The 14305-nt window shown below is 36.8% G+C and overlaps 2 protein-coding genes across 6 annotated transcripts in view; one reads left to right on the plus strand and one right to left on the minus strand.

Annotated features, from left to right (window-relative positions):
• LOC119067583 (vesicle-trafficking protein SEC22b-B) lies at nucleotides 1-2316 on the plus strand. The gene is made up of 5 exons (XM_037170682.1): nucleotides 1-236; nucleotides 303-412; nucleotides 468-723; nucleotides 1864-1909; nucleotides 1982-2316. The coding sequence occupies exons 1-5, from the start codon at nucleotides 162-164 to the stop codon at nucleotides 2128-2130; spliced, it is 636 nt and encodes a 211-aa protein (XP_037026577.1). The 5' UTR covers nucleotides 1-161; the 3' UTR covers nucleotides 2131-2316.
• A 5008-nt stretch (nucleotides 2317-7324) lies between these two features.
• Nucleotides 7325-14305, minus strand: part of LOC119067592 (protein groucho) — a 141776-nt gene continuing 134795 nt past the window's right edge. For 2 of the 5 annotated variants that reach the window (XM_037170704.1, XM_037170698.1), the window contains 10 exons: nucleotides 12876-13079; nucleotides 12712-12816; nucleotides 11746-11802; nucleotides 11063-11251; nucleotides 10734-10993; nucleotides 10405-10654; nucleotides 10107-10323; nucleotides 9835-10041; nucleotides 9575-9774; nucleotides 7325-8137 (listed from right to left, as the gene is read on the minus strand). In XM_037170704.1, the coding sequence (XP_037026599.1) occupies nucleotides 8030-8137; nucleotides 9575-9774; nucleotides 9835-10041; nucleotides 10107-10323; nucleotides 10405-10654; nucleotides 10734-10993; nucleotides 11063-11251; nucleotides 11746-11802; nucleotides 12712-12816; nucleotides 12876-13079 (1797 nt within the window). In that variant the 3' untranslated portion in view covers nucleotides 7325-8029. Of the gene's footprint in view, nucleotides 8138-9574; nucleotides 10042-10106; nucleotides 10324-10404; nucleotides 10655-10733; nucleotides 10994-11062; nucleotides 11252-11745; nucleotides 11803-12711; nucleotides 12817-12875; nucleotides 13080-14305 lie in introns of all 5 variants that reach the window. The other 3 variants (XM_037170716.1, XM_037170709.1, XM_037170693.1) reach the window with 2 other exon arrangements.

Raw genomic sequence — 14305 nt, forward strand, 5'->3', positions numbered from 1 at the left:
ACAGGTGACGTGTTTAAAACTGTCTAATCAAATGTCTTCTGAAATCCTCTACTCAAAACAAAAGTGTATTGTGTGACGTGTATCGATGAAAGTGAATCAAATTTAAATAAAAAATCTTCCAACAAAACAAAAAGTTTTCTCCACAAAATTATCGTTTCAAAATGGCTTTAATGACCATGGTTGCACGAGTGGTGGATGGGCTACCACTCGTCGGAACTATGCAGGACGACGAACAGGTCAGGCATTTCAAATGAATTGTATCGGTGGCAGGTTTAAACGATTCACTTTCTATTGTGTTACAGTCCGGCAAGAGTGTTCTCGAATATCAAAATCAAGCGAAGATGCTGTTTAGGAAATTAGGCCCACAATCGCCAAATCGATGTTCCATCGAAACAGGACCATATTTATTCCAGTGAGTTGCAAATGATCGTTCGTCGTAATCACAACTGATGGAAATTCATTTCCAGCTATTTAATCGAAAACGAAGTATGTTATCTGGTTATGTGCGACAAATTGTACTCGAAGCGGTTAGCCTTTAATTATCTGGAAGACATTGCACAAGAATTTCACAAGAATTATGGCAGAAAAGTGAATTCAGTGACTCGACCGTATGCATTCATTGAATTCGACGTTTACATCCAGAAGGCGAAAAAGCAGTTAACCGATCGACGAAGAAATATAAATGCGATAAACAATCAGTTACAAGATGTTCAGCGGATAATGGTGAGCACAACTTTCGTCAACTTTCAGAATTTGGCTTTCTTTTCACTTTCATGAAAACTTTTACAAAATCGTTGGTCCTTGTGGAGTGTTCTCTAACTGCCTTCTAACCAAGGATTCTTTGTTTAATAGACTTGCGAGTCTTTCAGTCATTTTCTAAGCCACAATTCTGTTCGGACTGGTCATAGTCGTTTGCTTTTTTTACATGCAGCTTATTTTTGCTGTCACTTCGACCGTTAGCTAAACATTTTTTTCAGTCTTTATTGATGCGTTGCGGTTTCATCAATCTAAATTTGTTCATTCTATTTTACAATAACGATCGACCCAAATTATCTTCGACTAAGTTTCACTTCTTTTATTCTTTATATCGCGAATTCCAAGGACTTCCAACAGGTTATGGGCCCAGTAGTCAGGAGGATAAAGAACGAAAATAAGAATTTGATGTTAGTGTGAAACTTGAGGTTTCCCAGGACTAAACGCCAGAACTCGACATAACAAATTTGAAGATTTCAATTCTCCAATTCACTATAATCGACCATCACTCCTCAATAAAGTAACAGTTTATTAGCAGCAGCGTGCTGTCTGTCCCTACCTATATAGTGAATTTCAAAACCTATTTGGGTAGTATGGTGACTAAGTCTTAATTGGAACTCAGCTCCATATTCGATTTTTGAAGTCTAATTCAGACTCTATAGAGGGATTCTTTTGAAAAACGACCTACCGAAATCGGACGCATCTTCCAGTGGATTTTCAATTATTTTTTTTTAAATTCCTCGATGCTTGTGCGGCCAGTGGCGGGTGATGGAAAACCGAAAACATGCACTTTTCTTATACGGTCGTGTGGGGTGCCATTTGAAAGGTAATTAAACGTTTTTTCGGGGAAAATAGTCGATCATGGAGGTAGAATTAAAGTTTTTTCTGGACCATAATTCTGCTTACACCACTCGAAGGTAATGCAAACCGTAAGGTACAAAGATTGAATTCCTAAAGGGATCAATAGTTAACTAGGCATATATATATATATAAAGAAATCCGCTGGAAGATGCGTCCGATTGCGATAGGTCGTTTTTCAAAAGAATCCCTCAACTAAATGTAAATTGAGTTTTCTTTTGTAATGTCTGATTTACCTTCGGTCTTTTGTAGGTTCAAAATATCGATGATGTTCTACAACGAGGAACAGTACTTTCCGGTAAGTTCCAGAATTTCATCTGAAAAGCGCTGCAGCTTGAAACGTCTCGCTAATTATCCTCTTCCCCTCTAGAACTGGACACAAAAACACAGAATTTGTCGATGCTGTCGCAGAAATACAAAAAAGATGCAACGTATTTGAATCAGAAATCAATGTATGTAAAGGCCGCCGCCGCTGGCATTGTTGTTTTCGTATTCATTTTGTATTTTTGGATTCTTTAATACGCGCTCGGCCAGTTGGCTGGTGTGTTGTAATTGTTGTTGAATTAATATTATTATGAAATATGATCTTTGATTGGTTAATTGAATTTCAATAAAACTGAAAATGGATTCAGTATTGCGTATCGGTTAATTTTGTGATTATTTTTTTCCAATTGAAATTAAAGGAACAGAGAAATTATTGAGAAATTTGCATTTTTAATTCATTGCAACGACGTCTGCTACTTATGCGAACGGTAAAACGAAATGAACCGCATTAATGGTCAATTAACTGTCGATATAAAGTTAACATTTGGTATGCAAATTGCCTCAATTCAAGCAACCAGACACGAACAATAGTGGCTATTAGAGGTGTTCATATACATCATTTACGAAATTTCGAATAAAAGTACGATGAAGACAATGATTCAATTTTAGGAATTTTCTCTGATAACTTGGTCATTTAGTAATTTTCGTAGACTTCGTCGACGGTACGGGACTACCAAGGCTCTATGTGCCTATTTATGAACAAAGAACATTTTACAAATTTTCGTCATTCAACGCCCGAAAGGCTTTTGGACAGCCAGTCCGGTCCTCGATGAAGACCACGCCCGCATCGAGAGTTATACTGCAAAGAATGTCCTATTTCATTCCTATTGTTACGAACGAATAGTGTAAAATACGTTGTTTTAGAACTAAGAACGTTAGCTGACTTTCTGGAACAATGAACTTCTAGATTCTAGAGTCTAGAATAAGATCACCTAAAAGTTTATAGTTTTCGGTGAAACTAACTTTACCGTGGATTCCAATTGATGTAACAATCGAAGGAAACTTCAATTTCAGGTGAAATATCGATCACACAGTTTTTGTAAAGCAAACCAACAAAACCAGCCAAGGCCATGTGTTTTAGCTACACTGATATACGTGAACGTGTTACTTATAAGATAATCTAAATGACGTCAATATAGCATACGCACTGTGTGTTACTTCTCGTTTTGCGTTGTTCACTATAGAGAAAAAAGCTTTTAGCGACAAAGAAGACTGTAATACTCCTTTATGATCTCTGCAAACTCAAAGTGAAGAAATTAACATAATCCGTACACCATGTAAAGCACGCTGTAGACTCAAAATTGAAGTGGAAACACCAGAAGAAGTATTCAAATTGTATCCCCAAAAGCCAATGAACCCAGACATTGTTCTTAGACTTTCGGTGCTGAGAGGATCTAACGAGGGAAGCCCTTGTGTATATCTCAGCCTTCACACTTCAAAATCAAAGTAGGTATCGAAAAAACGGTATTGGCGCCCAATGCAATTGAATTTTCGTTGGATGGTCTGACGTGTGTGAAACGTTAAATATTCAAATTTTCAACTTGTCTGTCACGCAGGACCTATTTTTGGGAATTTGAATTTAGGAATTTCCTTCTACGACTCATGGTGGCTGAGATAGAGCTAGAGCTACCTTCGTTAGGGCACTTCTGGCACTCGACAGAAATAGTCGCAGAACAAACGATTTTCACATTGTAAAATTCTGATCCAACAATCTGAATCAATCTGAATCCGCGTACATATGAGGGATGAAAAAGCACTCAGACTCTGGTTTTCACATGTTTTTCGGAGGCTTACAAAAATCTTTTCTAAAAAGAATGTAACAACAATTGGTAATCTGGATCCTATTTTTGATAATTGTTACATTGGATCTGCTTTAACGACATATTTTCGCGACATAGCGAAGCGTTTTTCTATTGATAAGGTAAAAGAATAGTAGACGATAAAAAATTACTACCGTAGTGCCTCCAGATGCTGTTCCAGCAGTTGGGCCCTCAGAAAGAAGAAAAAATCTATATTTTGGAACCAACTTTTTTTCCAAGACCAAGTGCATGCTTGCAGCCCAAAAGTACTGGGTTCATTTATATGTGTGGGTGATGCCAGCCGGACTCTCCGAACATTCACTATATATTTAGGGGAAGAAATAAAAGCGATAAATCTAAAATAAGAATTGATCACTTGAAAATAAAAATGATTGCAGGAAAATAAGAATGTGATCACAACCAGTTTTTCAAATATAACACTACGAAATAAGATTCTATCAACCTAAAATAAGAAGTGATCACAAGTAGTACCTACCACCCGCTAAATCAAATGTGATCACTAAAAATAAAGAATTTTTTTCACTAAAAATAAAGAATTTGATCACTAAAAGTAAAGAATTTGATCACTAAAAGTCCGAACGAATACACATAAAAAGCGTTTTAACACGCCGAGCGATCCGGCCCATTGCCCCGGAGCGAAGCGGAGGGCCGCAATGCGAGCCGGGCGCCGGAACGGTGTTGGTAACTTAGGAGTTAATTTTTTTTTCTCTCGCATCGTCTAATAATTAGTCTGTGTAATTCATTGCACATAAAAAGCGTTTTAACACGCCGAGCGATCCGGCCCATTGCCCCGTAGCGAAGCGGAGGGCCGCAATGCGAGCCGGGCGCCGGAACGGTGTTGGTAACTTAGGTGTTAATTTTTTTTCTCTTGCATCGTCTAATAATCAAACAGAATAATAGATAGCATATCCTTATTTCTTGCAATCAAATTTTTTATTTTGCACGATCATTTCTTTATTTTTTGTAATCAAATTCGTATAATTGTAGATCATTTCTTATTTCGAGACGATCATATGTTAGTGGTAAAATTGCATATATTTAGTGATCAAATTCTTATTTTTTGGTGATCAAATTCTATTTTTATTGCTATCATAAAAAAATTGTGATCATTTCTCTTTTTCTAGTGATCATTTCCTATTTTCTTGTGATCATTTCTTATTAAATAGCTATCACTTTAATTACATGCCTATATTTAGTCATAACTCTCGTGGATCTACTAGCACAAAGCGGTGCGTATACTCTACTTGTAGGTCTTTCCAAGGCTGACATTCGTACAACATTACAACAATTTAAACTAATTTTTTCTTGAGCAATTGCCGAAAAACTGTTTTCCCTCTTTACTTTTGAGCGCTTTTCACAGAAAATATTTTTTTTAAAGTAAGATGCGTGTTTCCTAGAATTGAAGGATAAATCAAATCAGCTACTCATCCGCCTCGACCGCACATTGGTGGATCCGCGCCTGATTAAAATCGGAGACGGTTTGTTCCTAAAGTTAAAAAAATCACCTGAAGATTTGGCGATATCACTCTTCAGAAAAATCTATGAAATTTCAGAAAACGTTTTCTAGAAAATATGCCCTGATAAGATTACTTACGTTTTAGGACTAAGGCAATTGCGATAGAGGTTTACTTTTGCATTTAATTTTGTCGTTCTGGTCGAAGTTCTGGCTCAGAAACGATCTCAATGAATTAGACGAATGAAAGGAAATTTACATACGTTTATTGATTCTTACAATAATAATAGAAACTATAGAATTAATCAATATAACTTCTCCATATTTAGATTTAAAATTACAAATTCTTTTCCATTTTTAATTTGCAATTTATTTTTTTGAAATTTGAATGTTTGTTTTTTCGTTTTTTTTTATAATATATTTTTTACGGCTTCACTTGCTACACTGTTCCATATTTTACATTTATATATAGATTAGATTCCAAAAGAAAAAAGAAAATTATTTCCATTCTGTCAATTCTTCCTTACGAACTTAGATTTTAAATTTTTGCATTTTTTTGTTTGTTTCTTTATTTTACATTTTACACATTTATGGTAAAGATTAACTTTCAAAAGATTTCTTCTGCTCCTCTTCGAAATTTACTGGCAATTCACACATTCACTTTGTTTTCTAGATTACTTTTAGTTCGGGTACTTTGGGGGTATTCTCGGTTGTGATTATATTCTCCAGGGCCTAACATTGCGAGATATTCACTAAATTTCACTAAATTTGGTGAATATATTATTAAAAGTAAGTGAAATATTTTGCAATATTATACCATACTCGTATAAAATTTGACAGAACTGTCGAATGGTTAATTGTTTAACAAAGTAATTGATAATGAATGCCAAAGTGGGGTCGGACCTACATTATTTTCATTCGAATCAATAGACGAATGATCTTCGCAAATCACACGAAAATTGACTGGAAGACTTATCTCGTATCCAAAAAGTGTGATTTGATGCCAAAAATATGTTTTTCACAATATCAGCTCATCGAAAATATTTTGGGCGACGATAGCTCGAACAACATTTGATCATTTTTCCAAACCTATTTTTTTGGCATCCTTAGAACAATGCAACCCAACATCACAATGTGCAAAATAGTAACACTTTAGAGGCGTCTGTTACATAAAACGTTGTATGAAACTCGGTGCAAAGTGCTATATTAGGCACACCTGGCCTGCCACCTTGAATGTCAATTACAAATTAAACAAAAAGATTACAATGAGCTATTGAGTTATGTGCTGACAATTGTGTAGTAAAAGAATCGCTGATGAGCGTTTATACACAAAAAGGGATGTTATGTTAATACCAACGAAGTAGTAGATTTTGTATTAAACACTTTAATAATAATCCTAATGGCATTTGTTAGTCGGTAGCAGCACTGAGTGACCTGTTCGACTGACACATGGGGATTAACCACACTAGAGACAACACACTAAACTTAGCATGAAGAATTATTGTTTCGATTTTTTCGCACGCAGATTCTTATGAAAATACGCATCACACTGGCTATCATAATCGATAAAATTGTTGTGTTCTTAAGCCTATCACAGTTCGCTAAATTTTTTACGCGATATGCTCGATATACGACGGTAGTTACATCCGGAAAACATTTCACATTAGGGAATTATAAGAAAAATTAAATTTCAACCTCCGTTTCGAATAGGCTTAACGATGTTTTTTGGTTTGAACTATCAGAAAAGCTTCTATTCACATCGACACCTTCAGACCACTTGTAACGGAATCAATGAAATTCATTTTTTTTTCTTCGCTAATGAGACTTGTCCCGTTTCTGCATCTAGCTAAGGATATATTCGAGTATAAACAAAAAACCGGGAATACTCTTTTTTCAACATTTTCAACATCCAAAATTTTTTCATTTTTTTTTAAATACATTTTTCACGTGTCCATTTAACTGTTTCAACCTTTCTCATCAGGGATTTCTCCTCGATGTTTTTCACATTTCCACTGCATTTAAATATTTCAATTATATTTTACAAAATTTTAATTTTATTGTTCCGTAAAAATGAAGTTACATCAAATTCACTTGCTGCACCATTTCAGCCAAGTAATTTTTATTTTTAAATATTTTTCTTTCTTCATTTTTTTAAACATGATTTTTCGTCTTCTTCACCTTAAAACATACTGATGACATTATCACAATGTGTGCACTTAATATATTTCTGATTAATTTCCTATGAATTAACGTTTCTTAATATCTTTGTTTTGTTGTTGCATTTTCTCTTTCCCTTTTCCATTATTGAAAAAGAAGAAAAAGTTCTCTCGTGAATTTATCCTCACTCCCGATCCACATATCATATCAACAAATTAATTCTACATTTTACATAAATATTTTTGTTTTTCTTTTATATTTAAGATTATAATCGAAAGGAAAAGTTACAAAATTAATATAATTTCATTTAAATGATACATTTCAATGATGATTACAAAAAAAAAATAGAAAAGATTAATTCTTTGTCAGTCTCATTTAGAATTAAAACAAAAATTATTTTATCAAAAAAAAATGAAAATTAAATTCCTTATTACAATTTGGTAAGCTATGTAGAAAAAAAATACGTAGCGTAAGAGGGAATTATTTATTTAAAAAAAAAAATGAAATAAAAAAATCAATTTCTCAAAACTTACACAATTAATTTGTCATTTTTTCGGTCCTCTCGGTCGAACAGCAGCAGGATTTAAAAATAAATTAAAAAAATTAAGTCACCATCTCTGCATTCCTATCGACTGCTGTTGCTTTTCTTCCGTTTACTCTGATGCTAATACATCACTTCGTAAACGGTCGCTTTCTTATCACCGGAACCGGTGACAATGTATTTGTCGTCGGTGGAAATGTCGCAGCTGAGCACCGATGATGTTTCTTTCGACTGTAACGAAAATGATATAAATTAGAATAGTGGTCAATAGGTCATCTGTTATCGACAACGACAATGAAAATGAACGGTGAGCAGGGCCGGTTATAAGAAATTTTATTTATTGAAATTACTGAAAATTGCTTTAGGCTGCCACAATCGACAAACATTTACTGAATTTACCGAAATGTCGCCGTCAACTTTGGAAAATTTCAGTAATTTCGGGGAACAAATTCCTATCGCGAGTTTTCGAAGGCGTTCACTTATGCATCAAAAAAGGTTGTTAATAATAATGAAGTAGTAAACTTTGTATCAAACACTAGAAGATATGAAGATATTTTGAACAAAACATGTCAACAGAGCTTCTGATTATAACGCAACGAGATTTTTTTCGATTTTTCTTGAAACTCTTTTGATTTTCTCGAATTTTGAGAAATTTTTCTCAATTTTCTTGACTTTATCGAAAATATATTTCAAAGGCGTGGTCACCAATTTGTTATCCACAACCACAATAATGTTGAGCGATGGAAGCTAATAGAGATTAGACTAGCGTTTACTTATACAGCATGAAGGTATCTTAATACTGATGAAGTAGTAGAAAACAGCAACAGATTTTCTGAGAGTTCTCGCAACTAGATTTCTTGAAATTTCCTCGAAAATATGTTGCAATGGTCGCAGTGGTCAACAATTTGTTATACGCAGCGACAATCATGATGAGCGATGGAAGCTTATAGAATGTTTACGAGCGTTCACTTATACATCAAAACGGTATTTTAATACTGATGAAGTAGTAGATTCCGTATCAAACATTAAAAGGCATTTTAAACAAAAAGAGCAACTGATTCTCAAATTATAACGCAAGGCTTTTGTCACCTCTTCGAGTTTATTTGGATGGAATTTCTACAGAACATAAATGTGAGCAGCTGTGTGCTCCATCCAAGCCAAGGTTAAGAGCGTCAACGAAAACACTGTGTCTTTCGACGGTTTACTATACAGTGTCGAGTGCACTTGTTAACGAGCTGAGTAAACTGCCCATTTCAAGAATTTAGCAATGGTGCGTACGTTCGGTACTTTTTCGTCGGAATTGTCATGGAGTAATTTGTGCTGAGAGGAATACACATCCGTCACCTAATAGTCTATCTAGAATCGTAGCCCCCTTTTAGACATTATAGTTTCTCTCCTAAAATTTAGTCGCTGTGCTCATGGATAAGAAAATTGTGTCAAATGGGGCCAGGGTTCTGTTAACCGATTTTCAACCTTTGGAGGATAATGTTTAAACTGAAGACTGGATAGTTCAAGCCTTTTGTCAAAAAGTAAGGTAGACAATTGAATCTGCACTGTTGTTCTTCAAGTTCTCACTTTTCTCGGAATTCACATATAGGGCTGGCACTCACATTCTTCACTAATTACGATTATCTCATCGACACACTCGAGAATAAATTGAAAATTTACCTGGAATATACTCGCTCCGTACGGTGTTCGCCAGGCGTTGAGTAAATTATCTTTCCCAGTCGAAACAAACCATTTTCCGCAAGCAGCGAACCGCAGCGACAGCACACAGCTCTCGTGTAAATGCAACTGATATTTGTCGGGTTTCGAAGCATGTAGAACTTCGACGTGAGAATTTTCCATACCGACAGCCAGCCAATCACCTGAAATCATTGTATATGTAAAACGTTTGGTATGAAATCGTCGAATCATCATAACCTTACCTGTCGGACAGTATCCTAGCGAAAATATCTGAGAACTGAAATCGTGTTGCTGCAATTGTCGCCCTTCTCTCAAATCCCAGGATCGAACTGTGTTATCCAAGCCACCAGTCCACAGTCGACAACCGTCTGGACTGATGTCGATGCACGACGCACCATCTGTATGTCCTTGGAATTGTCTTACCAACGTTTGATTATGCAAATCCCACACTAAAAGCGAATGGTTTCGGTTAGCTGATCGGTTGTTGGAAAACGGTCGATTTCTGATTATGTACCTGCAATGTTACCGTCGCTGCAACACGAAAAACAGACTTTCGAATCTGGGCTGATGGCCAATGCATAGCAAGCAGGTGCAGCAGATGTAAGTTCAGCTTTGATGCGGGGCGTCGGACTGGCAAGATCCCATATCGATAAGTTTGAAGCTTCTCCTCCGACAATAAGCGTTCGGCCATCAGGTAACAATTTCACTGATCGAATGTAGTTGTCTCGTTGCTGTGCAGAAATGATAAATTTTAGAGTTTCACCGCATCGTTCAACTGTTCAGACTTTCCAAACAACGAATTAGCCACTTACCAAACAGTCCAACTGACTAACGGGACTTTTAATATTTGGTTGTGAAATATCCCATACTTTGACGCATCCCTTGCCTCCCGTGTACACGTATTTGGTTGGATTCGAAATGGTTACTGCGCAGACAACTTCACCATGTGACAATGTGTTGATCTGACGAGCATGACGAGGAATGCCTGATGCGTTCAATGCATCCGGCGGAAATGGAACCGGCTGCGGAACTCCTTCACCATTTATGTGAAATGAATAGGCACTGAAAATGCAATTGTGACGTTTTTAAATGCGATAGGCCATGCCATACGGTTGGATTGGAGCATTATTGTACAACTTACGGTTTTCCACCAGCTATACCACCCGGCAACGGAATGCCGTTTGTGCGAACATGTCCATGTGGATCGAATGGCATCGGTGGACGACCATAAGTTGGATCTGGATGTGGTCGTTGATATGGATCTTGTGGTCGTTGGTACGGTGAATTAGGATAACCAGCTGGCATTTGTGGCATTACAGATTTTGGACCACCGGCTTGGCCCGATGATGCATTCGGTGTTGTCGAACGGCCCTTACTGCCTGGTGTACCTGGTTTATCGAGCTGAAATGAGATAATCAGATTAGTTTCTAGTGCACAATAGGAACACGATGTTCGCAACGCTCCACTCACATCTTTTGTTTTCAAACTTGGTGTTGATCGGGACGAACTGGAACCCGATCGTGAAGGTGGTCTTTCGGCTGATGGTTTGGAATTGCTGCCGCCTGGTTTATCTGGCCGATCGCCGTTTAAGCCAATACTGTCACGATCTCTGGATTCCAGTGAAGCATGATCGCCGTTAGGTCTTGGTGACGGGGATTCCTAAAATTAAACGAAGGAAAAATTCAAATCTTTATACATCGACAATTGTGGAAGACCTAGCGAAACATGAGTTTAGACAACAAAAATAACAGATTTCATGGTTGTGAGGGGTTCGAGCTGGTTACGTCACATAAAGATTCGGACGTGATATTGAATAGGTGGGATAAGTGTGTTGACGCCATTGGGAGTCATGCATTGCATCTAGGCCTAGACCACGGTCAGGACTCTTGTGCTTTAAGGTGTCGGATCTGACATAAAAGCAACCTGAAGTGTCGAATCAGATACAGGTTAGCGTCCTATTTTTCTGATTGTTGTCAACAAATAACTCAATTAACTTGCAGACATTCACTTAAAATCGTTACGTCGTACAGCCGTAAACTAGTGAATGTCTGGTTCGGTTTGCTTTCTGACTGAGTCAGACTGCCTGAATTAATAAAAATTTTGCTCTTGATTTACCCAATACGGTTTGATATTAAACTAAGATTAAAACTTACCATTTCATTAGCTACGTCGACCACTAAATCTTGGTCACTTTTTTCACCGTCACTTTCCTAAAGTAAGGAGAATTTTTGTTAATATTTTCTTTAATAACATCTACAGAGACACTAGGGAGTAAACATAATATTAATCGCCCTAACAATCCACGAAGTGTTACGAGCTACATCATTACTAATAGTTTCGCTGCTTATGGTTCAACGCTTTTTGACCCTTTCATTACCGAAATAATTGATTATGATCAGTTTTTATCTCAATTTTTAAATTTAACGTGTTTACGAAAAAGCGTGACGTGTGGTTTACACAATCGTGGCGCAGCACCGTTCAATTGTAAAGTAGGCGACAAACCTAGTGCCATCTATGATGTACTTGGAGCAAAACTTGTTGGATTCGTTTGCTGGTTCTTCCAACAATGTTTTTGCCTATAAACTCGAAAATCGCTTTTTATCTACAAATCTGACAATCGGCTCAAATGTGTCTGCGGTGGAGTTTCGAAACCTCGCACCGGCAACTCAATCTCATGGTAAGCTGACGAGTTAGTCCAGACGCTGCTGAGTTGTTATCGAGTAAGAATACTGACCGTATTCACTTTGAAAATTAGCTAAAGAATTCGCAGTCATATTTGCTATGAATACGTACATAGAGCACTTCGCAACTGTTGGTACAAGCTGCACAGCTTCGCTAGAAGTTTGCTATAGCAAAAATGGCTTATGGGAGTAAAGTTTGTTCAATTGTTCTTGTACACCGTGTGAAGTGAACTTTTAAGTCGCTAAAAAGGTTAAAGCACCTTTCAAACAATAGCGATAAGATGGCATTGAGTGGTCTTTCAACTTTCTGCTAAGGACAACATTTGTCCACATTGGTTCCTTTGTACCACTCAAAATTCTGATGTAATATAGTGTGTGTAACAGTCTTTGTTTTGATCAACTACAAACTCTCAATCATAAATTTGTTGTATAACTTACATGTGTTAATTTATCCTCTTTTCGCCGTTTATTATCGTTATCCATTTCTGGAGACGATCGAGGTCTGTATTTCTCTCGATCGGCCGGTGATACAGAATTGTTGCGCTATAAAATTAAACCAATTGAAAAATTCGAACCAAAATGTAATTTGTTAAAATTCATACCAGTCTGTCTTCGGCTGATGGTCCACCAAGTGGTACTTTAATATCATCGCGGTGTAAATCTTGTGGTGCCTTAATGCCTAGCGCTTGATGTCCATGTGGCAGACCGATTGGACCGGCAAATGCTCCCAATTGTCCAGCTAGGCCTAAACCTGGTATAGAGGATTGTGGTGGTGCACCAGGTATCTGTTGAGCATGTATTTGTTGCTGGAAATTAAATAATTTATGAAGAAAGTGGCGTTCGGTTCATCAAATGTTTCGAACATGGTGAATAAACTAAGCACTAAAGCAGGCAACAAGCAAAGCTTAATGTAATTACGATGCGGAAATGTCGAAGGAGTGGGTGTTGAGTGTGGGTGTTAATGGAAAAACTGTAATGGATGCAGTAGAATGGTGAAGACAAACATATTATCATTCAAAAAGTACTAATTAAATCGTTTCATACACATTAATATTACTCCACTTAACAAAACATTGACTCAGTTTACCCTTATTAATTCTGATTCTATGAAAACGAAATAACCTAAAACGGCAATGTTGAATTACAACTGAACGAAATGTTATATTCATTTTAATTAGGTTGAAGCAGATTTTCCAAGAAAAATCCTTTTTGTTTAATCCGTATCATGTAATAATGATGGTGAACATGTAATGATTTTGGTATTCTGCACTGCAAGTAATTGTGGCGCATTTTATTTGGCCACAAGAATGTTATGTCGTAGACAAATTTAGAGCCTTGGCCCCGGAACTTGCCCAAAGTAATTTTTCTCTTGATGATACGGAAAACATCTCCGTTTCTGAGCTAGCACATGTTCTTGCGTTTAGTATCATACAAAAGGTAATTGCAGTACCTTTCAAACGAGCCCCATCTTGCTATGCTTCGACTTCACTGTAGATTTTTGTGGCCACTCAAAGTCTGTCGCCTAAAATCCGGAAATTATGTATTTACGTCGTATTGAAGTGACGTCAAATATGGATTAAGGAATTTATCGCATGCGGTGTGTGTGTATTGACGTTATATATACGACGTACATGACGGTAATAGTACATTACTATACCAGTGAAGTAGTTTGATATCTCGTATCCAGATGAGTAAAAGTATCCGAGGGCTTCAGCCCGAGGTACTTTTACTCATCGTGATACGAGACATCAAATTATTTCACGTATAAAGTATGACGTTTTACTTTACGAGCGAGGGAAAGGGTCTTCACTAGTGAGGGAATGGCCACATTACCTCACTAGTCAAGTAAACAAATTTACCCTAGAGTGCAAAAGGTTTTGCAAGCAAAATTATGTCACTAGAAATTGAGATGTTTGCCTACTGCGATAAAATACCTCACTGATTTAAGGATGTATATAAGAGCCTCGTACTAATACTCGCGTAAACGGTCGTATGACTACACGGCACTTATATACATCCTTATAGCAGTAAT

This window comes from Bradysia coprophila, chromosome II (genome assembly GCF_014529535.1).
Source record: "Bradysia coprophila strain Holo2 chromosome II, BU_Bcop_v1, whole genome shotgun sequence".
NCBI classification, from domain to species: Eukaryota; Metazoa; Arthropoda; class Insecta; order Diptera; family Sciaridae; genus Bradysia; species Bradysia coprophila.